Source organism: Strix aluco, chromosome 8 (assembly GCF_031877795.1).
Source record: "Strix aluco isolate bStrAlu1 chromosome 8, bStrAlu1.hap1, whole genome shotgun sequence".
NCBI classification, from domain to species: domain Eukaryota; kingdom Metazoa; phylum Chordata; class Aves; order Strigiformes; family Strigidae; genus Strix; species Strix aluco.
In genome coordinates this window covers 5,542,389-5,568,401 of record NC_133938.1, presented here as the reverse complement: position 1 = coordinate 5,568,401, position 26,013 = coordinate 5,542,389, and the positions used below count along the sequence as shown (strand labels likewise).

The following is a 26,013-nucleotide window of genomic DNA, read 5'->3' as shown; positions in this document are numbered from 1 at the left end:
GCTACTTGGGATGAGCATGCATTGCTTTTTTAATGTGAACTATTCATGCAGTCCAAAATTTACATCCTGTTTAGGAGATAATGGAGAACATCCTGCTTTCCTTAGGAAACCTTTTGGACTTTTGGCCAAATTGTCCATTGAGTGATTGCTTGAAAGAGAAATGGATCTGAGCCTCTGCACAAAAATCAAACCCCTTCCCCTAGCACAGCCCTCTGAGCTGAGGAACAGCTCCTGCTTTGCCTGAACTCTGCTCTGGAGACACAGAGGTCCCAGGGCAGCATTCACAGGGGTCCTGTCATCCAGGCAAGAGGCAGCCGAGGTCACGGGATTGCAAAGCCAGGAGACCTTCACCTTACAGCAAACACACCCGCATCCACTGCTTGCCAGCCTCAGCTACCATGCAGCATGGCAAGGGCTTTCTTTTTTTGGGTTGCAGTTGTCTTTTCAATGAGTAAAAGGGGAACGCTTCATCACAGAAAAGAGTTGGGATCGCTAAATGGGTGTTTCCTTCAGAATAGGGTTTTCTTCCCCCCAAAGTACATTTCTAATGACAAGTTCTAGCAAGAAGTAGCCCACTTACAGCAGCTGTGTTATTATTTAATATACAACATCATCCTACCCGGCTGCAGGCTGTCCCAGGGCTGAAACGCTCAGGAATGGATAATGCTGTCATTAGGATGAGTTGCTAGCTCATGAGAAACAGCAGCTGACAGCACTGCCAAGATTCGGAGATGGTTTCAGCTGGCTGCACTGACTGCTGATGTTATTGATGTTTCCTTCCCCATATTAACACAGCTACTGACCCACAAGAAGGCTCCTGTAGCTGCTTTGCCAGTTGAGAACTGCTCATCCACCATCACCCCCCAACACACTGCCCAGCAGCTGCTAGCAGTGGGCAGTGCCACCATCACCCCCAATTCAGCCCATCCCAACCACTCAGGACTTTACTTACACCGACTGGGTCTTCACTTCTCCCAGCCTGCAGACCAGAGTGCAGGGCAGCAAGGAGACATCTGTAAGTGCCATCTCCCTTCCTCAGCATGCAGGACCCAGGGCATGACACCACCCAACCAGGCAGGTCCTGACACCCTTTTCTTCTCCACAACACTTCCTTCCCTTGAAACCCACCACCCCAACACAACTCCCCACCCCTTCCACCCCCACCTGCCCATGTTATTTCATTACCATCAATCTCTTCTACCCACCCACCCCTTGTCTCCCAGCCCAAGGGAGAGCTGGGCCTTGCAAGGTGCGTGTGGGGCCCTGCTTCCCACCCCACAGCACATCCCTCTTGTGGAGATGTGCTCTACAGGCTGAACGCAACTTCCCTGGCCAGTGCCACTCCAAGCAAAATGTCACCAAAAGGAGGGCTCAACCCTAGGAAGGTGTGCCATAAGGGGGGGGTGCACCCCAAGGACAGTGTCACTGCAAGCAGGTGTCACTTGGAGGAGGGTGTTGCTCTCAGGCACATGCTCTCCAAGGAGGGTACCACCTCCAAGCAGGTGCGCCCCAAAGAAGGTGCACAATAAGGGGAGTTCAACCCCAGTAAGGTGCACTGCAAGCAGGGTGCATCCCAAGGAGTTTCACTCACAGGCAGCTGCACCCCCCCCAGGCAGGTGTCACCCCAAGGTGGGTGCCACCCGCTGACCGATGCACCCTCTGACATGTGCCATCCCAGGCCACTGCACCATAAGGAGGGCGCACCCCCATAACAGTGTCCCCATCAAACGGATGCACCCCAAGTAAGGTGTACCCTAAGGGTGGTGTCACCCCAAAGACGCTGTCTCTCCCAGGCAGGGAGGGTGTACCCCCAGGACAGTGTCACCCAAGGGGGGGGTGTCCCTCCCAGGCAGGCGCACCCCAAGGAATGTCCAACCCACGCGGGGTGCCCCAGCAGAAGGGCCCGCCCCGAGGGGGGTGTCACCCCCAGGCAGACACCGCCCTAAAGGACTGTCCCCCCCAGGCAGGTGCACCCCAAACCGGAGGTGCACAGCCCCCCCTCCCCTCTCCTAACCTGGCATCCGCGGCGGGCGCGCCCCTCCCCGCCCCCGCGGCCGCGCAAGCCGCCTCCGCGCACCCAGCGCGGCCGCCGCTCCCCGCTGCGCACGCCCGGCCGCCGCCGCCGCTCCCGCCCGCCGGGCCGAGCTGAGCTGAGCCGGGCCGAGCTGAGCCGGGCTGAGCTGAGCCGAGCCGGCCCTGTGCATTGTGGTCCGTCAGCGGGGGGCGAACATGGCCGAGAAGCAGAAGCACGACGGGCGGGTGAAGATCGGCCACTACGTGCTGGGAGACACGCTGGGGGTCGGCACCTTCGGCAAAGTCAAGAGCTGAGTACCGCGGCCGCGGGGAGGGGGGCCGGGCTCGCTGGGCTGCGCACCCCCCCCCTACACACCACACACACACACACACACACACACACACACACACACACCCTCCTCCTCCTCCTCCGCGCCGGGCATCGCTTCCCCACGGCCACGCAGCATCCCCGGGGGGCGGCGGGCTGCGGGGGGGTGGGCGGAGCCCGGCGGCTCCCCGGTGGGCACGGGGTGGGAGGTGCCCCCTTCTCGGGGTAAGGGGAGGGGGGGGAAGGGGTGGAAAAGGGCTGGAGGGGGGGTCTCGGACGGCTGGTGGGGGATGCAGACCTCGCCCTGCTCTTGCCTGGTGCAGCCCCCCCGGTGCTCCGAGCGGGACCCACCAAAACTTTCCTCCCGAACTAGGAGGAAGGTGATGGGAAGGTTGGACAGCAAAGCAGGCGCTGACAGGCATCCTTCCCCCGCCGTGCCGAGGCTGTGGTCCCTGCCGCCCCTTCCTTTCCAAAGGGTGCTTCGTAGCCGGGTGGGTGTGAGGAACCGGCAGCGAAAGGGGTTTCTTCAGCTGCCCCTCTTGTACCTCACCCCGGGGCCGAGACCTGGGGCAGGCTCGGGCTGTACACAGGGATTCCTCTGTCGTACCTGCCAGGGTGGTTAAATCATATTTTCAAGGCGCCAGCTTTGCATTAGCTGACTGTAAGATTTCCAAATATTTGTAATTCTTTTCCCTGTGAATTCTGCCATTACGTGCAAATTTTATCTTTGAATCAAGATATTAGAAAAAAAAAATAAAAGCAACCAGAACCCAACCAAATTTGTTGTCTAAGCAAAATAAAGAGCTGTGACACCTGGTTGGAAAGGGGTTTAGCTCAAGCCGGGGGAGCAGCTGCCCAGCTCAGTGTCCCCCGGCCCTGCCGGGAGCTTGCCCGCAGTGCTGTGGCCGGTCAAAGGGGTGATGTGCCCGCACTCAGCGACTGGAGTTTTAAAATAAACCAAAATTGACAGCAGGGGAAAGAAACCACTGCAACCACTGGAGCTAAATCCACCTGTGACCATTAATCAGGGCCCTAAAAATATATTGCTGTGTTTAATCCCAAACCACAAATTTACTGACTAAAGAATTATCGGAATAAATACTTCTAACAGTGAGGACCATTTAAATCACTCATGTATACCAGCAGACCTCAAACAGTGCTCCAAAGGCATTTTTTTTTCTTGCAAACCAAATTAAGCCTGCCAACAATAGCCTTTTTTCCTGAACTACCTCTCAGGAGTAACTAGCACAAACACTCCCAACCCCACATATGACCCCACTTTGGTAAAAACTGACAATTTCCAAACAAACATTTCAAATAACATAAAAGAGATTTCCTAGCTCAAAATCCTTTATGGGTAAGTAGTACCCTTTATATATTTTTTTCCTTAATATTTTGCCTACAACTGACAGGTGAAATTTGGATTTGGGACTGGAAACTGAGATGAAGAACATAGATCTCCTATTTATACAGAATTATAGCATTTTAATCAAGTGAGCTTTAGAAAAACCTGTATTCACCCTGTTTAGCAAGAAACATGAGAAAAGTTTGTTGAGATTTTTGTCTGATGGTTCAAGCTTTATATATGGTGTGTATAGTAATTGCTTTTTCACTAAGAAGTCTGGTGCCATCAGTGACATTTGTCGCTGGTATGTTTTCTTCAAACTCTGCCTTGCACAAGACTTTGTAAGAGGCACTTTTTCCTGCCTTACTCCTCAAGGTTAAGAAATCATACATTTTGATTGTTGAGGATTACAGTTATTAAGGAAATTAAAAAAAAAAATACAATGAAAGGAAGGATTTAGTGACAATGGGATACTAACCAGAGCTTGAATTTGTGGCTGGAGCTGATTAGTCACTTTGAGCCATCAGAAACCAAAGATAAGACAGAAAAGTCCCTGCTGCCCAGTTGGGATGTTCGTTCTGGCTCAGCACTGCTTGGGTCATCGGTGAACCGATCCTCCTAAAAACTAGCCAAACGCTGCAAGAAACTGTTAGTTTTAAGCCCATTCAGTTCCTTGATCTCATTTAGAGAAAGATCAAGGCACGGAAGGGAGCAAATAGGTTGGCGTACTAGGGCAGGATTTTGGGGATAATACTGAAATTCCAGCTGGAAGTGGTGATGAAAATACAACATCTGTTAGAGAGGAAGGTGGCAGGAGTTAATGTGGTGGATGGATAGGAGGTCTCATGCCAAGGGTCAATGTTACTACAGAGGATTATGCCAAATACAGGGAGAGCTGGTGATTGTTATTTTCCCTGTCCTCCAGGCCAAAGATAAGATTAATTTGCAGAAAATAGAACTGTGGAAATGATCTTGGATGTTGAGTTTAGTGAAGGAATGAAGGAAGGAGGTGGCATCTCTTCTGCTGGTGGTTGGTAAGAACAGATTAGACAAATTCCTGCTGTGTTTGTCATGGGCACATCCCACCCTGCGGGTCCCCGAAGAGCTCTCCCGTGACCACAGCCCTCGCACAACGAGAGCTTAAATCAAAATCCAGTGGAGTAACACAAATATTTTTCCATGTGGTGCCATGCACGACATCCCTGGTGGCCACTTGGTGGTTTCTTACCCACATTTGTTGGCCACCAAGGTGATCAATTTGTGGTCCCTCAAGGACTGGCAGTGCTTGGGTTATGTTTACATTGGTTATGATGGCACCTCCATGGGCTCAGGTCGGGGTCAGGTCCTGTTTTCCCAGGCACTGTACCATTGCTGCTGAATGACAAACCTTGCATTGGAGGGAAGATAAACTAAAAGAGACTGAACAGATGAAGGAAAGGGAAAGGAAGGATGATATAACATACAAGCAAGTGGTGCTAGGGCAGAATTAATACAGCCTTGCTAAATATATGCTTTGGATGGATTTCACTTTTAACTTTGGGCTAAGATAAGGGCCAGCACAGCTGATAGGAAAGGAGTTTTCTCTCCTCTCCCTAAACTTTTACATTTCCCTGGAGCATTTGCAATACTGTTAACTGCTTGTGCTACCTGAGCTGCATCAAACACACACACAGAGGTAGGCTTCATTGGTACCTGCTGTAAAAAAACATGCTGTCGAGGGATTTTAATGATTACAGTATTATAAATACTATTCCTCCTCATTTTTTCTCTTACAAAAATAACTAAATTAGAAGGGTTTTCTTTCAGAAATTAATTCTATTGTATCTCTTCCCTTCTTTCCTTATCAGCATTTGATGCTGAAGCATTCTTGTGCCCAGGCAGTCACACGTGCAGGCAGATGGGGTAGCAGCTAAGGACGCTCACGCTGTGTCCTGTTTGGTGTTGCTTTTTGTAGTTTAGGGTCAGCGTTACCACCTAACCCTTATGGCTGATTTTTTTTTGCAGCCCAGTGTGCAATGCCGCTCCTCGTCTCAGTGTCAAGTCCATCTCCCCTGCTCGCCCCAGCAGAGTCCTAGCTGCTGATTTTAAGCTGTGGTGGATCTTACCTGAGTACTTGTCACAAAAAAATAAGACGTATACTCAAACCCGCCTTTCTAATACTGCCGCTCAGCCCTCCCTCTTTCCCCATGTCTTTTAATCTGGGGAGGTAGTGAGAGGGAAGGAGGAGTCTTCCTCACCACTGCCTGAGACCACCATTGCCCATCCTTGGGGCAAGGAGAGGGACAAATCCATTAGAGACGAGCTGGATGAGCATCCCCTCCCATGCCTCCCATGGGACCTGCCACTGCTCCTCATCCTGGGGCTGGATCATCCCACCAACGTGCTCCAGCCCATGGGGTCAGAGACTCCGTGAGCAGAGGGAAGGTTGTCCTTACTGCCCCATGTCAAAATTCCTGCATCTGCAGGCTGCAGCCGGAGAGACCCGAAAGGCTTAAAAGTCTCCCACCACATAGCAAATTATGTTCTCTCTTTGTCTCCATCTCTCAAGGCGTTAGAGTAGGCTTAACAAGCCACTGGGGACTGAAACAATAATATCTCTGTATCTAATGCTTACTGTAAGCAAAAGATGGATTACAAAATAGACTGTTTATTTTTAATTATTAATGTGTTTGAGCTAGCAAACCTTCACAGAGTTGCACATTGTTTGTCATGGATGGAAAGGAGATGAACTATTCGGCAATGGTATTAAAAACAATAATTATTCATTCCGGGCACAGCCATTCTTTTTCCCCTAAGTACATAATAAAATTTTTTCAAAGCATGTACTAGGATAAGGCCGGAAAGGGCTGTCTTGAAACAAAGGATGTCAGAAATCAGGGTTTTCTTACTAGTTCAACAATAAACCTCTTTGCTTTGCTGTTCCTCAGTTTCCCAACTAATGGCTTAGTGTGTTATAATTCTTTAATGGAGCTGAATGAATCAAGGGCAGCTTTCAAAGTACAGCTTCTGGTGCTTCCAGGAAAGAGAGAGCAGAGGTATCGTAGTGCTATAGTTGACCAAATCAAATGCTGCTGATAAAAGACCAGATCTCAAAGACGTCTGCTGAAGTTGTCTTACAACCCTCTGTCGTGCATTCCCCAGCCTCCTCGGTGTAACATATACCATGCAGATACCATGACAGACTTGGCAAAGAGAGATCGGTGCCCTTTATAAGACTACTACTGGCACAACTTGGGGAGTATTTCTTGCAGTTGATGAAGAGGCTGTATTCCATCCCCCTTGCAAGCCCTAGTAAAGCTTGAGCTTGCTTTTGTAGCCCTTGCACACGTGCTGCTCTGCAGAGTCTTGCTCCAGCAAAGCCTCCCTGCTGTGGGGCAGGCCCAGCACTGCCCTGCTCTCCTCTCCCCAAGGATGCACCAGGGAAAATGCCTTCTGGGACTATTTACAGCACTCTCCTTCCACCGCACAAGAGGAATTATCTGCCTCCTCCAGCCCTCAGCTAATCCCCGAATTGCATCTATACTGCAAAGCTTAGTTTATTTTCATTTCATCTAGTAGTTCTAAGTATTGCGAGGAATAAAATGGACATGCAAAGTGCTGCTTTAATTTTCAAGGGCAGTAAAGTGTTTTATTTTTAGAATGCTCTTATTGAGGAAAGAATCTCCGGCAGGTCTTATCTGGTGGCTAATAATAGTGACCCGGCATGCCCCGAGTGGTGCCGACGCTGCTGCCCTGCCCTGCTTGCGCCGTTTGCTTCTGATCAGCTCATTAGAGCCTCCAAAATTACAGAGTCTAATAATGTAATAACAAGGTTTGCACATAATTATTAACTCCTTGTGTTCTATGTTATTACTGGAAGGGTAACGTTCATAATTAGAGAGCACAAATATTTACTGTAAGCAGGTTTTCTGTGCAGTCTTTAGAAAACCATCTGTATGTCACCGTCTTTAATATCACATTGGAAAATACTGAGAAGGGGTAGCTCATGGCCAGAGAAGCCTTTTAGATATAAACATCCAATTGACAATTTTGAAGCACTTTCTGCTGTTAACTTCAATATAAATCTTGCTTCCTAGGAGCTTTTTACTTTTTGTATAGTCTGATTATTGATCACAAATGGACCAAATGCTGAATTCCTTTCACATTATTGTTAAGTTAGTGCAATTTCCCCAGTGACAGTGGTGCTACTCCCAGTTTGTGGTTACTGTTTGTCCCTGTACACAGGAGAGAAGCATCAGCATCTCAATGCACCAAGTACATATAATACAAATCCATACTGAAGTTTGTGTCTTTTCTAAATCCAGAACTTGCTCTTGCAGTACAGCAGTGTTCTTGCAGCTTGTCATCAAACCAAGAAGCATGCTTGAGAAAGTATAAATAGAAATTCATTTTAGTAATGCAAATCCTGCAGTCCTATTTTGGGCAGGGAAAATCCCTATATCATTTTTTTTAAAGAAGTGTGATGGTCTGGTTTTAAGACTGAGTTTATTAGGGATTTAATCAATCAGTGTGTTATGGTGGAGATTCTCCTCTGGCATTTAAATATATCTGTTTCTGATTGATCTAGCATTTACATGTTATAAATCCTTGCAAATTAGCTTTGGGTATGACCTCCTCCAATAACTCGCTCTGTTTTGTTTACTTGACTGTTTTTTGCAGATAAGTCCCCCCTCTTCTGTCTCCCACGACTCCACTGGGAAAACAATAAAGTGGAGACAAAAACAAGTTTACAATATTTCACGCCCTTGTCTTTTGTTTTTTTCCCTTCAAGAGTTGCTTTTTGCTTATAAATCACAGTGTCCTAAATTGCTTGTATGAATCTTGCTACTCTGTTTAATGACTTTGCAATGCTCTCTTTCTAATAGTTGGTGAACACCAGCTGACAGGGCACAAAGTAGCAGTAAAAATACTCAACAGACAGAAAATACGCAGCCTGGATGTGGTTGGGAAGATCAAACGAGAAATTCAAAACCTTAAACTCTTCCGACACCCTCATATTATCAAACTGTAAGTAGCCTTTCTGCCATGTGTTCAGCTTACTCCTCTGTCTGCAAAGACTTCACATACACAGTTGACTTGGTTTCAGGAGATGTCTTAGAGTAGTAGGAAATGTTAGGTATGTGGTCAAATTTTTGCATGTTAGAGCCAGACGTTGCTTTTCAAGAGTCTCCCAGTAACTTATGGGCGAACACAGCTGACCCTTGAGAAATGATGGAAGATGTTCCTTCCATTGGGAGTCTGAGTTATTGTAACAACCAGCAGATGGATGTTCCTGCACCAAGTTTTGCTCAGCTAAACCTGTCCAAGCTGTCCTCTATGCCATGCAGAGGCCATTATAAAGGCACATAGAGAGGGTCTGCGCTTTCCTGCATTGGGGTGCTATTAGGAGATTTTGTGATGACCCTTTTTAGGCTTTGTATCTCCAGACTTAAAGCTGCTGAGAATTGTGCCTGAGGAATTGCAGCGCGGTCAGGCTCATAGAGTGAAGCCTTGGCCTGAAGTCAACAGGATTTATGTTTTAATGGCCTGATTATCCAGAGCTTAGAGGAACATTTTTTTAAATTTATTATTCAGACATAAGTTTTCAAAGTTGCCACTCTGATGAACCTGAATTTAAGTTGTAAATCAGCACCTGCACTCCAGCCTCTGGGATTCCTTCTCAATCCCCAGTTTGTGCAGCCAGTCCACATTAATGAGGCACTCGATAATATCTTTGGCATTTCTGTAAAAGAAAGCTGTTGAATGGTAACTGCAAGGATAAGTTGACATTTAGGTCAGCCTTAAAACTGGCATGAGATATAGCAAATACCTGGGACTTAGAGGCAAGGGAAAACAAATTCTCTCTACAGTTAAATAACTAACCATGTAGCCACTGTTGACTTTAGAGTAACTTCACAGTTCCATGGATTTATTGGAGAACAGATTGGTATTATTTCACTAAAAAGCCAGCAAGAGTCCTCAGCTGTGTACCCAGCATCCTGCAAGTTAAGTCCTGGTCACCCATTTCTCAAAGTATTAAAGCCTAAAAATTAAACCCAGTTTAATAATATCAGTGTCCTATGGTACATACTGTAATCATGAAATACAAAGATTAAGAAAAGAGGTGAGGAGGAGACCATGGTACATAAACCTCGTCTTTCAATAGCTTTTTACATGTATATAAAAGAAGTGGTGGCCTAACTAGCAATAACTTAGATGTCCGGGTCCAATTCAGAAAAATTAGGTCGATCCTATTGAACTTTATGAGACTATCTCCTGTTCACTTGCTGATCTCTGAAAATTGTTTGAAATCTGTTTGTTTCAAATTACAACCCATGGAAATTCAGCTGTGAAAAAAAAAAAAAAAAAGGCAAGCAACAATGTATCTGAAATAAAACAGAGTGGGGTCTCAGCTGGTGCTGGTATGAATTCCTGTAGCTGCATTGGCTTTGGCTGATCACTGGCAGTTTATACCAGCTGGGACACTGAAATGCCCTTGCAGCGCTCAGGGATCATTTTGAATGAAAATAGAGAATACATTTGCAAGTCAAGGGTGATACTCTTTTTTTTTTTTTTTTTCTTTTTTTCCCCCCCTCTATTCTCAAATATAGAGGGATTTTATATTTGAAAAAATAACTTTTTGGGGTGCTTGTCTTTGTTTCTATACCTTTCCAAAAGGAGCTCCCTCTAGTGTCTAGAGTTCTTTATCTTCTTTATCCTTGATATGAGAGAAACCAAATATACCCCCTCCCTGCCCCCAGCTAACGAAGCCTTCATTTCTAAAGCTGTTGTTGCAGATCTTAGCCAAAATGGAAATTTGAAAGTCAGGACAGTCCTAAATGTGATAGGATTGTCTGGCAGAGATTTCAGAGGATTATTTAAAAGCTTGAAGGAAAACCGTAGGTCTGTAGAAGAGATCCTTTCATAGACAAGTGAAAGATTATACTCGAAATAAGAGATGGCTTTTCAGAAGTGGAAAGTAATTATAAATGCAAGATCCAAACAGACGCTTATTTTGAGGGCTGACGTGAAGCTAATAATCTGTTTAAAAGACTTTCCCTGTTCTTAATTACTTTTTTTTTCTAAATACACTTGTGTTTTTGAAGGTACCAGGTCATCAGCACGCCAACAGACTTCTTCATGGTTATGGAATACGTATCTGGTGGTGAATTATTTGATTACATCTGTAAGCATGGACGTGTAAGTGCCAGTACTGTGTCAGCCCAAACACTTGTGTGGGAAGACGATGGTGTTTAGAAGCAAAACGACTGCTAAAGGGAACGTGGTTAAGGTTAAGGCCCAAAATAGAAGTTGCTTCACAGCAATCCCATCTGGAGTGTCTTGTACATGGCTTGCACAAAAGTTGCGTGCGATTTTTTTGCAACGTTCTCTGATTTTGATATGCAAACTAAAATATCCAAGGTAACGTGTTGCTTAGTGCAAATACTTGGAAAATTAGCATATCTTTATAATTTTTAGCTATGTATTGCCTGTCAAAACCCCCATGGTTCAGCAGCAAATTTACGGCATTGGGGGGGAAGAACACTCAGTGTGGTCTCCATCCCAGTCATTCACCTCCCTCAGACTTCCCCTTGGCTCCACATCAGGTTTTTTGAAGATTTTTTTAAGGATGTGGCTTATCTGAACAACATTTTCAAATGCCAGTAATCCTGCTGGGTATAAATCACCTGAGGCATAGGTTGAGCCCATGAAATGTGATATTATGGTTACAAAGAAAATCACTAGTGTCTGCCCTGTGGACATCCTCATAGGCAGGGAGCAATCGCAGGGCAAGGAGACAAAAACGGGCTGAAGTGGACATACAGAATAAGGCTTCAGGTGAAGGATCAGTCCATCATACGTTTCCTCTCTGTACTACAAAAATCAATACATTCACAATAAATTGGTTTAGATTAGCGCAATGGTCGATGGAGCTGACTCCATTTACTTTTCTACGTACAGTTTTGATTTCCAGCACATTTTACCCATCTGGATCTTTTCAGTGACTAATTTGGATCCTTTCTGAACTTTTGCATTCAGAAACTAGGTTTTTCATGAAGAGTCATCAGTAAAAATAATCAGTCTCCTCATCATTTTAAAGATAATTTCTCTAATATAGCTCATACAACTTTATAGCTAATATAGCTATATAGCTAATTAAAGTAATCACAGTATTCCACCTTTAGTTTTTTTTCTAAAGCCATCTGTCCATGAGGAATTGCTCCCTGCAGCATCCTCTGTGGTGTTTTGTCCAGCCTCGGTCTGTATGTGCTGTGTAGCAGAACTGGTCCCATTGGGACAGCAAGCCATGGCCTCATAGGTGCCACCAATAAGTTCGTCTTGATAGCTCAGGTAAATTTAGGTTTCTAATTTCATATCTGGGCTGTATCATTTACAAACACTAGCACATTATATAATGCAAGGGGGGAAATCTGCTTTATTTGCTGCTTCTGGTCACAAGCACGCTGTAATCTTCTCTCTGCACCCTGGAACATTTTGGCTCCTTGCTAAGTCAAACCTTCCCTTGCCAGCTCTGCACGCAGACCAACCTTCAGGACTATGTCCCCTTGCACCCATAGGTTGAAGAGGCAGAAGCTCGACGCCTTTTCCAGCAGATTCTCTCCGCGGTGGATTACTGCCACAGACACATGGTTGTCCACCGAGACCTGAAACCGGAGAACGTGCTGCTGGACGCGCACATGAATGCAAAGATAGCTGATTTTGGTATGTGACCCCAGCAGCATTCCAGAAATGCAGCCAGCTCCGAGGCGCTTGCTGGAGCGTGTCCGTGTAGCATGCCTTACAAAACCCAGAGCCTGTTTTCCTAACCACTAGCAGTTGCTTTACCTGAAAAGCCCACAGTTATAAACACCGGCCTTTTTGCAGAAGCAGGGATTACTTATTGTAAGCTGCTTCTGTACTGGCGTTAAGAATGGAGCAGCAAAGTAATTTGCAAATCTTCACTATGTTTTAGTATAATCACCTAATATAAAGATTTAGTTAATTTATGTTTAAGACAGACTCGGTGCAGTTAATTCCAGGGTAAGCTGGCTGTGTGTGTTTATTTTCATGCGTGTTCTCCGTTTGGCCATGTGCTCTTGGCCTCACTTCATTTTACAAATGAGCAGTAACAGGAGTCTTTAAGTGGCATTACTGATTGAAATCCATTGAAATAGCTGGGCTACCTGCTTGGTCCCTGTGAGTCCTTTCTGGCGTAAAGTTCCTTCTGATAAATTCTTTTGAAGATTACTAATTTCATAACCCCACGCAATTCCCATATAAAGTAAGTGCTCTGGGATGAATTATGTCTCTTTTCCTCTGTGCTCTGGGATTTGCAATTTAAAGAAGTGAAATTAGACTAGAGTGAATATTCCTTGGTTGGATGTGAAAATAATAACAATAATAATAGTAGTTATTATTATTTGCAATTATTATTATTTGCAAATCAGCTCAAAGGAGTCTATCTAAATTGTGGCAACAGTTCCCCTCCAAATATCCCCCTCCACTTGCTATACCTCTCCTCCTGTGTGTGACACGGGAATCCTCTGTGGCTGGACCTTCACATCAGACTTCAATATGTAGTGAACATCTTGTTTTTAGGATTGTCCAACATGATGTCAGATGGCGAGTTTCTACGCACCAGCTGTGGTTCCCCAAATTATGCAGCCCCTGAAGTCATCTCTGGAAGGTAGGACATTCCGCTTCTAATCAGAACCTATGTGAGCACATGGTCTTTAAATTTGTTCATTGGATTGGAAACATCTTTGCACATCTAGTAAAAGCAGCTGAATCCTTCCAGCCTGTGTTTTATGTCTGGGTGAATCTGCTGGCAGAAATCCGAAAGTTTTCTTGGTTATTACATTTCTCAATAGCTGTAATAGTAAACCATGTTTTGCTAAAGTTGTTTACTTTGGAGGAATTATTGATAGCAGATGTTGACTGCTTATATTGCTAATTAAAGAGGGTGAAAATTACTCTTTGGATGCAAATACTGAGGTTTCAGATGAAAAGGCTTTTCCAGGCCACTGCCTTCTCTCCTGCCCACCTATAGTATAAAACACAGTGTTAATGAGGAAAACCATTCGCTACAGAAGAATAAGGAAGATCTTTAATCACTTCCCTACACTGCTGAACTCTTGCACTGAAAATACTTGTCTTCTTGTTTCTTAAGCTAGGGGTTTTGTTTGTGACAGTAGGTTCAACCATCATAACTTTGTTTTGAATTGATGAATTGAATTGACAAACTTCCAGTGAAGTTGCATCTCTCAGCGTGCAACAGCTGTACAACACATGGCATGTTGAATGCACTCTGCAAGGTTGACTTGGACTTTTCCATGTTGATACAGAAGTGTTACCTCCTATATTTTACTGTCAGGAACCTGAGTTACATAGAATGTACTTATTTCCCTAACTCTCTCTATAATAGCATAGTAAGGATTGCAAATACAGATTTTCAAACTTTCAGGCCTCTGTATGGTCCTTCAAACTACCCATCTTGTTATCTGCCCCGTATTTTTGAATCGCCCTTTGCATGAGCATTAGTTTTCCTAGTCCAGCATATTTTTGCCTATAACTGTAGCTTTTAAATACAACATTTTGTTCAAAGTGTGTTTGCTGTGATTATGATTATTTTATCCCTGTTTACACCAGTGTGAGTGTTGGCAGAGTATCCTAGGAATTAGACCAGCATCCAAAAACCCTGTTGTGACTACAGCTCCACATGTGAAAGCAAGTAAATCCTCATTGTCAAGAGGGGGACAAAGCCAGGAACAATACCGTGATTCCAAAAAAATATTATTTCCATGTACTTTACTGAAAAGGCCAGAAGCACATTTTTTTCTGTTTGTATAGGAGACAAGGCACATGGCAGATTAACAAGAAGGATTTAGTCCCTGTATGCAGAAACTGATTGTTCCAAGGGTACAGGCAATACAGCTTATTAACAACAAAAGTAAGAGAGAAAAACAAAGCCAAGCCTACATGTTGCACTTTTTCACTGCCTACTGCTGCAGCCCTCCCGCATCAGTACCGCTTACAGTATCAGTGATGCTTGAGTTTGATACCCCTGATTAATATGCCAGGCTGTCCTCTTCTCAGAGCTATAGCAGCGTATGAGAGCTGCGTTTGTGGGGGAGAGGCACGGTCTGCTGTGCCGGCAGCGGGATGAATGCCTTGTTGGTGGGTGTGCAGGGCAGCGCTGAGCTGGTTCCCGGCTCCGGCTGCCTTTGCTGGGTAGAGCACAAAAGCAGTAGAGCATGACAGCTCAGGTTTCAGAGTCATAAAAGTGCATCTCATTTGGGCTTAAAAGTCCAATCAACTGTTCAGGCAATGCAGTTATCAGTAAAAGAATCAGGCTTTCTATCTGTTGGAATCGGGCATGGAGGCAGGTCCAAGGGGACATCTAGCTAATGGTCTGCATTTCCAAATTGGCTTTGCTGCTGTCCCTGGCCTCAGCAGGGAAAGTCTCACCCTTGGAGAAGCAGAACTAGTGTTTTGGTGGTGTTCAGAGAGTGGTTGCATGCATGACTGGTGCTTTTTGTACTCTGGTGTGTCTGCAGCGATGCTCTTCTGGAGGAGCAAGTGCAGGATGCTGAGGTTTCATGAAGAGACTTCTGTATTTTCATTTCTACCTCTGTATTTTGGTAGGGTTTTACAGCCCAAGGGTAAGCACTGCCTTCCAAAATCTCTGAGAAAGCATCAGTTGTAGCAAAAAGAGATAAACAAATCGAGCAAGCAAGCAGCAGCAAAACCCATATATTTGGGGTGTCCCGACTTGGTGATGCCAGGAAGCACATTAGCAGCTTGTCAGAAGCGGGAGCTCTTGCATACCAGCACATAAACTTCAACCGAAAATAAACACTCAGAGGTGTAGTATCTGCTGTCGTTTAATCTGCCTCGCTGAATGAATAGAAATTGCTGGCTGAGCCCTTGGGGCGAAGGACAAACAGCCTGGCAGAGCTCTTGGAAGTGTGGGGTTTGGCTTTTTGGAAGGTCTGGCAGAGGCAGTGATGTATATGGCTGTCCAGAGGAGCGTGGGCAGCCAGCACCAGCTCTCCTGTGTCATTTTCCCTTGCCCCTGAGTGATTTTGTCTTAGGCAGGTTTGGTTGTGGGCATTGGCACGAGCAGCCCCAGCGTGGGCTGCAGCTCTGGCCCCGATGGAGCTGGCAGCAGGTACCAGCTTACCCAGTGGGACCTGCACCCTAACTAAGGAGAGAAGGATGGGGGGGTGACACCTTTCTCCTGCCCTTACCTTTGCACAGGCTGTACGCTGGCCCGGAGGTGGACATCTGGAGCTGTGGCGTTATCCTCTACGCCCTTCTCTGCGGCACTCTGCCTTTTGATGACGAGCACGTCCCCACCCTCTTCAAGAAGATCCGAGGAGGTGTGTTTTACATCCCTGAATACCTCAACCGCTCCGTTGCCACTCTCCTCATGCACATGCTGCAGGTTGACCCTCTCAAGCGAGCAACCATCAAGGACATCAGGTCAGCCCAGGTGGGATGGGGTGGGCTGGCTGTGTTCAGGGGGCTCCAGCATACCCGTGGCTGTCCTGGGGGTCACCCACTGGCAGGTGGGCAGGCTGATTTACAGGAGTAGTCAGCTAATCCAGCTGCTTTTTGTCCCAAATGATTCAAAGAGCACTCCTGCACCCTTCTGTGCTGATGGAGAGGTGGGTGCTGCTGGGTGGCAGCATGTGATGATGAACAGGGTGATGATTTTATATATATTTTATATTTATATAAAATGCTATTTTATTGCATTATAAAATAGCCTTAAAAATCTTTTAATAGTGCTTAGCAAAGCCAGCTGTATCATGCAATAATCCTAAGAACTTAATATCCACCAGCCATTTTCCATGACTTTATTTCAAGACCACCTCCGTCTGCGTACCAGCTCAGAATAAGAGGATAATTATTGTACTTAGTGTCTGTCCAATAAAAAAAGAGAAGAAACACAAGAATTACTAATTTAATCTGTAAATACCAGATGTAGTTTAAAACATGAGCAAATGGTTCATTTTTAAATGCAGCACAGTTTTCGTGTCTAGTCAGAGTACAGTGCCCATGAACCTTTTATCTGCATTCATCACTGTGGAAATTCAAGGTAAAGGGAACAACTGGGCCCTTACGCAGGTATTTGTGCCTGCAGAGATCATTAAAAGTTCATGGCTGGTAGTAGGACTTCAAAATTCTCACAGTCTGAGCCATTTCAGAAACATTTTGTAAAACTAGAGCCTGATATGCATTTTATGAAATTTATAGTAATCCTTACATCTAGCTGATGTGCTAAGCATATACACAAATGTTACTAGGACTTTCAGTTCTCAGGTTTTTAATGCATTTGCAATGGAAGGGCTTAATTTTACCCTTCAAGTAAAACCAAGTAAAATGCCTTTTTTATTTCTTAATTCCTTAAGACTAGAAGATTTAATTACATGTTAGAGCAGCAGCACATGTGGTGAGATTACAGTTGATATATAGAACCTATAGACAAGGCTCTCTATGGCACTTAGCCACTTAATTATCATTGGCTTCATTGTAAATTGGTAGGAATCAGGTGTGTGGATAGCTTTGATGCTCTGTATCTCTATCAGACCCATAGTAATCAAAAAGCATGAGCATCTCATAAGTGCTGAGGTCTTACTTCAAAGCCAAGTGAGCAAGCAGCCATGCTTGCCAAGTGTCATCACTGTTGCAATACTGGGGCGACTGTGCAGGGCTGGGTTGAACTTCCCAGTCTGCAGCTGAGGATTAGTCTTATCTAGACCAAGCGAGGGACTGGTGGCAGTGGTTGCCCCAGTTTGCCTTCCACAGAGCTCATGGTGGCTCCTCCCTGCCTTTCCCCAGGGAACACGAGTGGTTTAAGGAGGAGCTGCCCAGTTACCTGTTCCCAGAGGATCCGTCTTACGACGCCACCGTCATCGATGATGATGCAGTTCGGGAAGTTTGCGAGAAGTTTGAATGCACGGAGTCGGAGGTGATGAACAGCCTGTACAGCGGTGACCCTCAGGACCAGCTGGCAGTGGCTTACCACCTTGTCATCGACAACCGGAGGATCATGAACCAAGCCAGTGAGTTCTACCTCGCCTCCAGCCCCCCCACCGGCTCCTTCATGGACGACAGCGCCATGCACATCCCTCCTGGGGTGAAGCCGCACCCCGAGCGGATGCCGCCGTTGGTAGCGGACAGCCCCAAAGCGCGATGTCCTTTGGATGCCCTCAACACCACGAAGCCAAAACCCCTGACTGTCAAAAAGGCCAAGTGGCACCTGGGAATCCGCAGCCAGAGCAAACCCTATGACATTATGGCCGAGGTGTACCGTGCTATGAAACAGCTGGACTTTGAGTGGAAGGTAGGGAACGTGGTGCTTCGTGGTGGTTTTCAAGGGTCTTTTTTCATGAGCTGAATTGCTCTGGGAGGTTAATAAGTGGGTACAGCCTCACTCATTTCCAAATAAATGCCCACACCTTGTGATTATCCCTGTTATTTCTCATGAATACAAACACAGTGAATTAGGTTGCTAGCTGTGGTTCAGTATCTGTGGTGTTTATTTATGGCATGAAATAAGAGTTTTCTTTCTGAATTCTCTAAGCCTCTGACTGGAAAGGTGATTCTGCCTTGTTCAGCTGCAGGGATAAGAGGAGCCAGTCACATTTCTAATTTTAGGGACTAATTCCTTGCGAGGTCATCTCGAGTGCTTCTGAGCAGAGTAACTCGTGTTATTTCTGCTTGGGTCCTAGCAGCCATGTGTGCTGAAATGGCACGATATGCATCTTCTTAAAAGATGCACACATGAGGGACAGCGGGGCATTGGGGGCAGGAGCTTGTACCGTTGATGTGGTGGCACTTTCCTCAATGGAGATGGAGTGGTGCTCATGGACCAGATGTGCTTTCACTTACTGCTTCCCCTGTTTAGGGCTCAGCTTCTTGAAGCTTAATTTAAACCCAGATGACATTTAGTTGACAGCACTCACTTCAGATATATCTTCAGAGCTATACAGCATTTAGTCACAGTCTTTTTCAAAGTCTGATTAATAAATCCCTAAGTTAGGCCTTAATATTTGCTGCTGAGCCTGATTCCCTAAATCTCGGTGCAGTCACTGATGTGAGCTCTTCTGACTCATGGCCTTTCGCAGCAGGCTTTTGCGAGCATCAGGAGCAAGATGAGAATTTCAGCCCAGATCATCAGCAGAGGTGATACACTCCTCACTCCAAGTCCCAAGGGTTGTATGGTGTGAATGTCACTGTGCTGGTTCTTCAAAGCCTCCTATCTCCTGCTTATTTTTGATGATATGACGTATTTAAAGCCAAGTAGTGCCCAGAAACCTGATTTCGCTGCACCAGCCAGGAGATGGGCTGTCTCCAGATGTATATGCCTACACCAGCCAGACATTTGTTAGCTGCATGGTTTTACAGAGAGCGAACAAATCTGATGTATTTCTGGTACAGCTTCACAAACCAAGTCAGCCCAACGTCTTCATGTAGGCAGTGGAGCTTATTTTGTACGAAGAGGTTTCACAATAGTCTTTCCCACCCTAAGAATAGCTTCAGATGTGACTCTTCATCGAAATAGTTCTCCCATCCGCGCAATTGCTTCGTAAATATAGCACAGAGAAAAGATCTCATTGCAAATGAGATGCAACAGATTGTGGGGTGGGAAGCGGCAAGAGAAAATACACAGCTCGAGGCTGATTCATGAACACTGAATTTAGCTGTGACGATGGGAGAGGTTACTCTCCCCAGCTGCCCAGCCTGCCCTGGTTTCGTGGGCACAGTCCTTGTACGCGGGTCCGTGACTGGACTTTTTGGCTCATACGGCCCTTGCTGCTGGTGAGGGAGGAGCAAACATCAATTTGGTGCCTGACAGACGGGTCATGGCAGCTTCATCTGCAGCAGCTGGTGAATCAGAAGCATTTTTAAAGACAGAAGGAAATAGGATATGAAGCCGTTTGCTTAATTTTGTAGGCATTGTTGTTTCTAGAAACTGTGTTTTTCTCAGAAGAAGTCTTGCTAGTATTTAGGAAAAAATAATGAAAAAAATGTTCTTCTTGCCACTTTGAATCTTACTCCTGAAAGCAAGTTTCCCGTTGCAGGTGGTGAACTCCTACCACCTCAGAGTGCGCCGCAAGAACCCGGTGACAGGCAATTACGTGAAGATGAGCCTGCAGCTCTACCAAGTTGACAACCGCAGCTATCTCTTGGACTTCAAAAGCATAGACGGTAAGCAGGAAATGGTGCAACATGAGATGTAAAACACATAAAGTGGCAAATCTGGAAGTTTAAAAAAAAATATTTAAAAACCATTCTTTGCATTTTGAAATGCTTATGCAGCTATTTCAAGTCAGTGAAAGCCCATTTGATCCATTTGTCTCCACTACTCTTACTAGTTCCTTACCAAACATGCCTTGCAGATGCCAAACTAATGCCACTTTTTCTTTTTTCTTTTCTTTTTATATATTCCAGACGACGTGATGGAGCAGAGATCCGGCTCGTCCACGCCGCAGCGCTCCTGCTCCGCTGCTGGCTTGCACCGTCCGAGGCTGAGCATCGATGCCGCCGCGGCCACCGAGTGCCAGTCGCTGATGGGCTCTCTGAGCGGCTCCTTCGTCGGCAGCATCCCCTCGGTGACGCCGCGCCTGGGGAGCCACACCATGGACTTCTTTGAGATGTGCGCCAGCCTCATCATGGCCCTGGCTCGCTGACGGGCGGCACCGAGGCACCGGTCCCTCTGCACATGGTATTGCACTGTGAGGATCTGGTCCGGCTTGTCCGTTCCTTGTTTCTTCTGCTTCGTTCCTCCTCCTCCTCCTCTGCCCCTCACCGCTCCATAGCCTGTGACACATGGCCAATTCCAGATCCAAAACATACTCCCCTCTAACAAGGCACTGAGGAAATTAACTTCATTTCACTCGTGGTGAAATGTATCCAATACCCTTTTTTTTCTTAGTGAACTGAATGGGAAATGCTGGCATGGCTGTAGAGTAGCAAATGTATTACTGAGTTTTTGGAAAACACCTCCCCCCTGGTTCATCCTGAGTTAACAGAGCCATGGCCAAGCTTTCTGCGATGTAGGTAGCATGCAGTGAGGTTGATGTTGTATCCCCTTTGCTGTGCAGAGCAGGGGCAGGATGGGCTGAGCCAGGTCAGAGGGGTCGGCCAGGAGCTATGTGAAACAGAGTGGAGGGGTAATGAAGTAGCTCTGCAGCGTTTGCACCTAGGTGCTGGTGGGGCTGCTGGCCTCTCCTCCTAAAACTAGCAGCTGCTTAGGTGCTTCTGCACTAGTGCAATATGCCATCCCTCCCCTCTGTTTTTTTTCCCCCTGCTAAAGATGAGGAGGGAAGGTGGGATGTGCAAAGGTCCTGTTGCAAACGTGCCGTGGGAAAGCCTCCACGTGTCAAGTCTTTGCAGAGGAGTGTGCCATAAGGTGTTTTATTTCCTGCTTCTGATAGTCCCAGATAGCACTGACCTGTTCACCACATTCAGAGCTGAAGGCTGCTTGCCTTTTTTTCAGCCCTTAATCGTCACCCTGCTCCAACCCGCTCACCCTCCCCTGCCGCACCGCCAGCTCCAGGGGCTGAATCCCAAGCAGGATTCAGATGAGCCACGGACTGAGGGCAGGATGCCGATGAGCCACCCGAAAACCCAGCCCTTTGCCCATGCTTCGCCCAAGGGTGGGAATCATCACTGCCGGGTGAGAGCCGGCAGCATCGCCCAGCTCCGAAGCATTTACCTCTCACCTTTCCCATAGGAACCTTCGCCTGTTGTCACCACCCCAAAATCGCTGCCAAATCTGCCTTCCCCACCTTCCCTGCTCGCGGCTTTGCGCTGCCGGAGACTCGCTTTTCATGCCGAAGGGCTCTCCTGTCCTGCTGCTGCTCACCGGACTGTGACCTCCGCTGATAAGGCAGGGATATCTGAATTCAGAGTTTTACTGTTTCTTTACTACTGGCTATCTGAAGGATAGGATTTTATTTTTTAAGACAAACTATGGGGTTTTTTAAGGTTAAATTCTTGTTATTCAAGGGTAGACTCTAATGCACGTGTGACTTCTTTGTTTAAAAGAATTATTATTTTTTATTACACAGGCTTAATCTAATGGGCAGCGTTGGCATCTGCTTGGCTTTGCTATGGTATTTAATTCCGTTTACTTGATTGCGAAGGAGCATAATAGTCTAATCAGTCAAGGAACAAATGCTTTATGAAAACTTTGCCAAAAAAATCCTGGGTGGTTTTCTTTTCTTTTTTTTCTTTTTTTGTGTTTTGTTTTAAGAAACAAAGCAAAGGAGAACTTTTGCTGGTCCCAGGTCATTCAACTTTAAAAAAAAATTAATCCGTCTTTTTGATAGCTTCTTATAACCCATTGAGGTTTTTTGCTAGTTTTTTTTGTACAGTTGCACTTTAATTTATACTTTCTGCAAGTTTCTATGAGAAGCAAGGAAGAGAACAACACATTAAGCCTTTTGTACTAATCATTTTAAGTAATGAAGACAAATACGGGATATTTTTGCCATCTACTGGCAGTTAAATGGACATTTTCAGCTTGAAGTCCCTTTTTTTTAAAAACACAAAATTGCCTTACTTTTGTTACAGATTATGCTTGGATTCTCACTAACGTGACTTTACAGCTCCAATTTTTCCAGAAGTCGCACAAAGTAGAAAGCTTCCAAAAAAAATCAGTTTTGCTGTTAAGTTCTCTTACACTAAATCCAACACAGCAGTTGTTGGATTATAAACCCGGCAGCAGAACAATTTTGTCTTTAAAAGAAATACTGGAAATATTTGTAGTACTCCTAGGTTTTGTAATGAGCTTTTTATTATATTATCATTATTAAATAAATACTCTGGGGTGGAGGATGGCTTTGGTACTGTGCCTGGTGGCTATCAGATGATGCGTGTCTCCAGTGCTGTGGTGTGAGCAGGTCATGCCTGGTGAGGATGGAGTATCCAAACTCATGCATGCAAAAAACCCACCCCAGAGCCAAAGCTGAGCAGCACCCAGCTCTTCAGCAGCTTTCGGATCAGTGCTGAGACACGAGCAAATGCTTTGCCCTAAATGGTTTTGGGTGCTGGAGATAAGCCCCTTTGGAAAGGAGCAGGAGAGGGCGGCTGAGCGGCCGTAGGGACAGACATTAACTTCCATTGAGGAAACAGCTATGTGTGTCCATACCCACACCATGAAGTGTATTTGAAATGTAAAAGGCTGTTTAAATCATCACTCACAACTGAGCGTCTTGCCAAGTCGCTTGTCCTGGAAACACCGGTAGCCCCGTTGATAAGGGACTGGTGCGTTAGATCTAATCTGTGGTTCAGAAGCATGTAGATGTACAGATGTCTTGCCTTACAATGACACTTGTCCTCTGGGATTTCCTACCCAGCAGAACTAACAGTATTAAACAGCAGCAAATGCCCTTGGGAGGAAATATTTGCTTCCTGGAGGCAGGTGGAATTTCTAGGTGGGAGGATAAGCTCTTGTGGCACTTGGCATCTTTTCAGACCCATGCAAACATTAACTCATCTATGGATCTGCAAAACCAGTCCTGTCTAGAAGGCACTAAGAGTGGCTCAGTCTTCCATATGGAAAGACACAAATTGATGAAGCAACTTTCCTGCTCGATGTCAGCAAAGGCAGCGGAGCAAATAGGACTGCTGGAAGTACCTCCGCAATGAACGCATCGGATTAAACTGTCCATTACGGCCTTACCCAAAGCCATGCTGCATTTTGAAATGTTCTGAGAAGTTTCACTTCTTTTATTTATTTATTTATTTATTTTACCTTCAACTAGGCTGTTTTCTGCTGACCTCCGGTTACATTTTCCAGAGGAAAAGTTTAACTTTTACACTGTTACACTGTGGTCAGGTTTTTTGAGTTATGCTGGTACATGCATGAGCATCAGGAAAAGCAGGGTACATGTATTTGAACTGCAGAAACTTGAATTACTCCAAGTGCAATTCTTCAAAAGCTACTGGACAGCTGTGCTTTGCAAGCCACAAACTCACCCAAACTTTGCTTCAGCTCGAGGGGGAGAGAAACAAAATGCAAAGGATATAGAGTTCAGATAGGTTCCAGCATTAACCTCCAGCTCCTGGATGAATTAATTCAGAAATAGTTTGTACTGTACTAGTTGGCAAATATATATATGTATATATTATATATGTATACATATATATATATACACACATTACAAAATATAGGTAGCATCCCTGTCGTTGGCCTTTCAGTTTTATTTGCCCAGTGGGATAGGTGTGTGCCCTGGACACCTGCCATTGCACACACGAATCCCGGCACGTGAGAGGACCCAGAGAAAGGGGATGATATTTTTACACCCTCTTCTGGGTAAAGCCCATGAGTAGCTTAGCTGACCCCATCGGACCCAGCGCAGTGTGTCCGGGGAAGGGAGGAGAGGTGGCATCGGGAGCTGCGAGCATCCTGCCCTCCCACCCTCCCTGGCCAAAGCCCTGGTGCCAGCGGGGTTTGGGGCAGTTTTACCTTCAGGAGTCAGAGCTGAGCAGGCAAAGGCAGCAGGACTTTTTTTTTTCCTCTTAACGGGTCAGAAATTCATTTTCAGCATGTGCGTCCAATTTAGCATTTTGTAAGGTGTGTAGAAGCATGGGGGTATGTATGGGCACTGTTGTGAAAAATGAAGCAACTGGTTAGTATTTGTTGTATATACATTTTTTTGTGTGTGTGATTATAATGCCATTGATATTGGAATAGATGAATTTTGAACAAAATAACCATTCTGTCTACTTTTCATTTTACTGCTCTTTACCATCAGTCATCTTGTGCGGACTCGTATAGAAGGAAGAAAGACCTATACGCAGGACATGAAATCGTGCCTTCGACATACATTAGGACTGCTGGAAGTCGCAGCTTTATTTCACGAGGTGCACAAATCCCCCAGCTTACGCACAATCCCACCGGTGAGACATGCAGGCCGTGTTTCTAAATACTTGAAGTACCATTTCTTGTGCAATTATTTGACTTCACCCTTTTATTAGCTGAGAGGAGAGGGGGAAGAATTGCACATCTGTCCCTTCAGATGAGCCAAACAAATTCCCACTCCAGCTCCTGCAGTATTTTACTGGAAAGTTTTAGGATCCATGTTTGTTTCAGGTGTATGATACACCTACTAGAGTCACCTTTCTTAAGGTCTTACTTTGGTATGGGATTTCCATTTAGTGCTTTCCTTTGGCTTCCTTAGCCCTTCCCTTATATATTCCTTTTCATCATTCACTTGTGAGAAAAACAACAGCTTCCTGTAATTCTGAATTTCCAGTCTGCCTCTTGGACACAGAGTTAACGATTCATTCAGAGGTACCTCACTCCCATGCCTGAGAGAGGAACTGGTTTTCAGAATCGCCACATTCTACCTATTGACCAAACACTGACTTTTGCTGAGAGCAAACCTGGTATTCGATGCACATATCTTTGCTCGTTTTGATCATCAAAGTTAGGAGAACTGGACGGTAAATCAGAGCTCTAGCTGCAAAGCATGAGTACACTTTTGGTATTACAAAAATTCTGTTTTCAACAAAAGCCTTGAAATTCCTGCTGAAGCTGCCTTAATTTAAAAATCAAAGTTTATCTGTAAGACTCATCTCTATGTTTTCTTTCAAGTTTTGAAATAGTTTATTTATCCTCATCTCACAAAGCTGTGAAGTAGGTACTGTAGACATGGTAATATTTATTCTTGTTGCTGAAAGCATGTTCATGTGTTCTATATCATGTTATATTCACGTGTTTTGTACCTCAATGCATTTGCTTGTTTTTTTTTTTTTCTTTTACAGCACAAAGCAAAACTGAATCCCAGGATAACTGTAGTGTCCATGGCCCAGCATCTTTGGGCAGACAAACCTCAGCTCTATGAGTGAGGTGAACCAGACTAGTCCATTGCAATTTTGTACTATAAGGAGTATTTACGATTTATGGTATTATGTATTTATGATTTTTTTTTCTTAAAATACTGAACTTTAAAAAGCTCTGAGTATAAGCATCCCTTCAAACATATAATTAATCTGAAGCTCAGAAAAAAATCCTGAGCTCTATAAATACTCCATCTTTCTTGTGTTTTCAATTTTGTCAACTGATGGACTGAAGATTTTATTTTCAAATTAATTGCTGTAGTACTTTCTGGGGCTAGCTGTTGTGGAAGGGCACAGAGCCTAGGTTCAGTTTTGTCCTTTGTGCAAGTAACTGTGCATTAGATAATCACAACGAAGCCTTTTACCTTCCATTTATGGTGTGGAAAGTGTTTCTTGGTGTACTGCACTGCATGTGATAGCTGTCTCCATGGTTGACATTTGCACTTTAATAAACTCAGAGATGAAAAGAGGCGAGAGCAACAAA

The 26,013-nt window shown here is 45.3% G+C and overlaps 1 protein-coding gene across 7 annotated transcripts; it reads left to right on the top strand.

Moving 5' to 3' along the window:
- The first annotated feature begins 2,053 nt into the window (after positions 1-2,053).
- Positions 2,054-26,013, top strand: PRKAA2 (protein kinase AMP-activated catalytic subunit alpha 2). 7 transcript variants are annotated; one of them, XR_012624107.1, is made up of 11 exons: positions 2,054-2,323; positions 8,552-8,693; positions 10,772-10,865; positions 12,245-12,389; positions 13,266-13,353; positions 15,927-16,151; positions 17,514-18,018; positions 19,760-19,886; positions 20,130-20,413; positions 21,415-21,570; positions 24,443-26,013. XR_012624107.1 is itself a non-coding variant. In XM_074831940.1 (10 exons), the coding sequence occupies exons 1-9, from the start codon at positions 2,230-2,232 to the stop codon at positions 20,366-20,368; spliced, it is 1,659 nt and encodes a 552-aa protein (XP_074688041.1). In that variant the 5' UTR covers positions 2,054-2,229; the 3' UTR covers positions 20,369-20,403; positions 24,443-26,013. The 7 variants fall into 7 exon arrangements, 6 of the variants coding, with proteins under 6 accessions (XP_074688041.1, XP_074688039.1, XP_074688040.1 ...); XM_074831940.1 differs by lacking the exon at positions 21,415-21,570 and having other exon boundaries at positions 20,130-20,403; XM_074831938.1 differs by having other exon boundaries at positions 20,130-20,403; positions 21,415-26,013.

Excerpts from the sequence above, each read along its gene's own strand:
- PRKAA2 (XM_074831940.1), top strand. The coding sequence starts at position 2,230 with ATGGCCGAGAAGCAGAAGCACGACGGGCGGGTGAAGATCGGCCACTAC. Across the intron at positions 10,866-12,244 it reads ACATCTGTAAGCATGGACGT|GTTGAAGAGGCAGAAGCTCG; the intron begins GTAAGTGCCAGT and ends TTGCACCCATAG. Across the intron at positions 18,019-19,759 it reads AGCTGGACTTTGAGTGGAAG|GTGGTGAACTCCTACCACCT; the intron begins GTAGGGAACGTG and ends TTCCCGTTGCAG.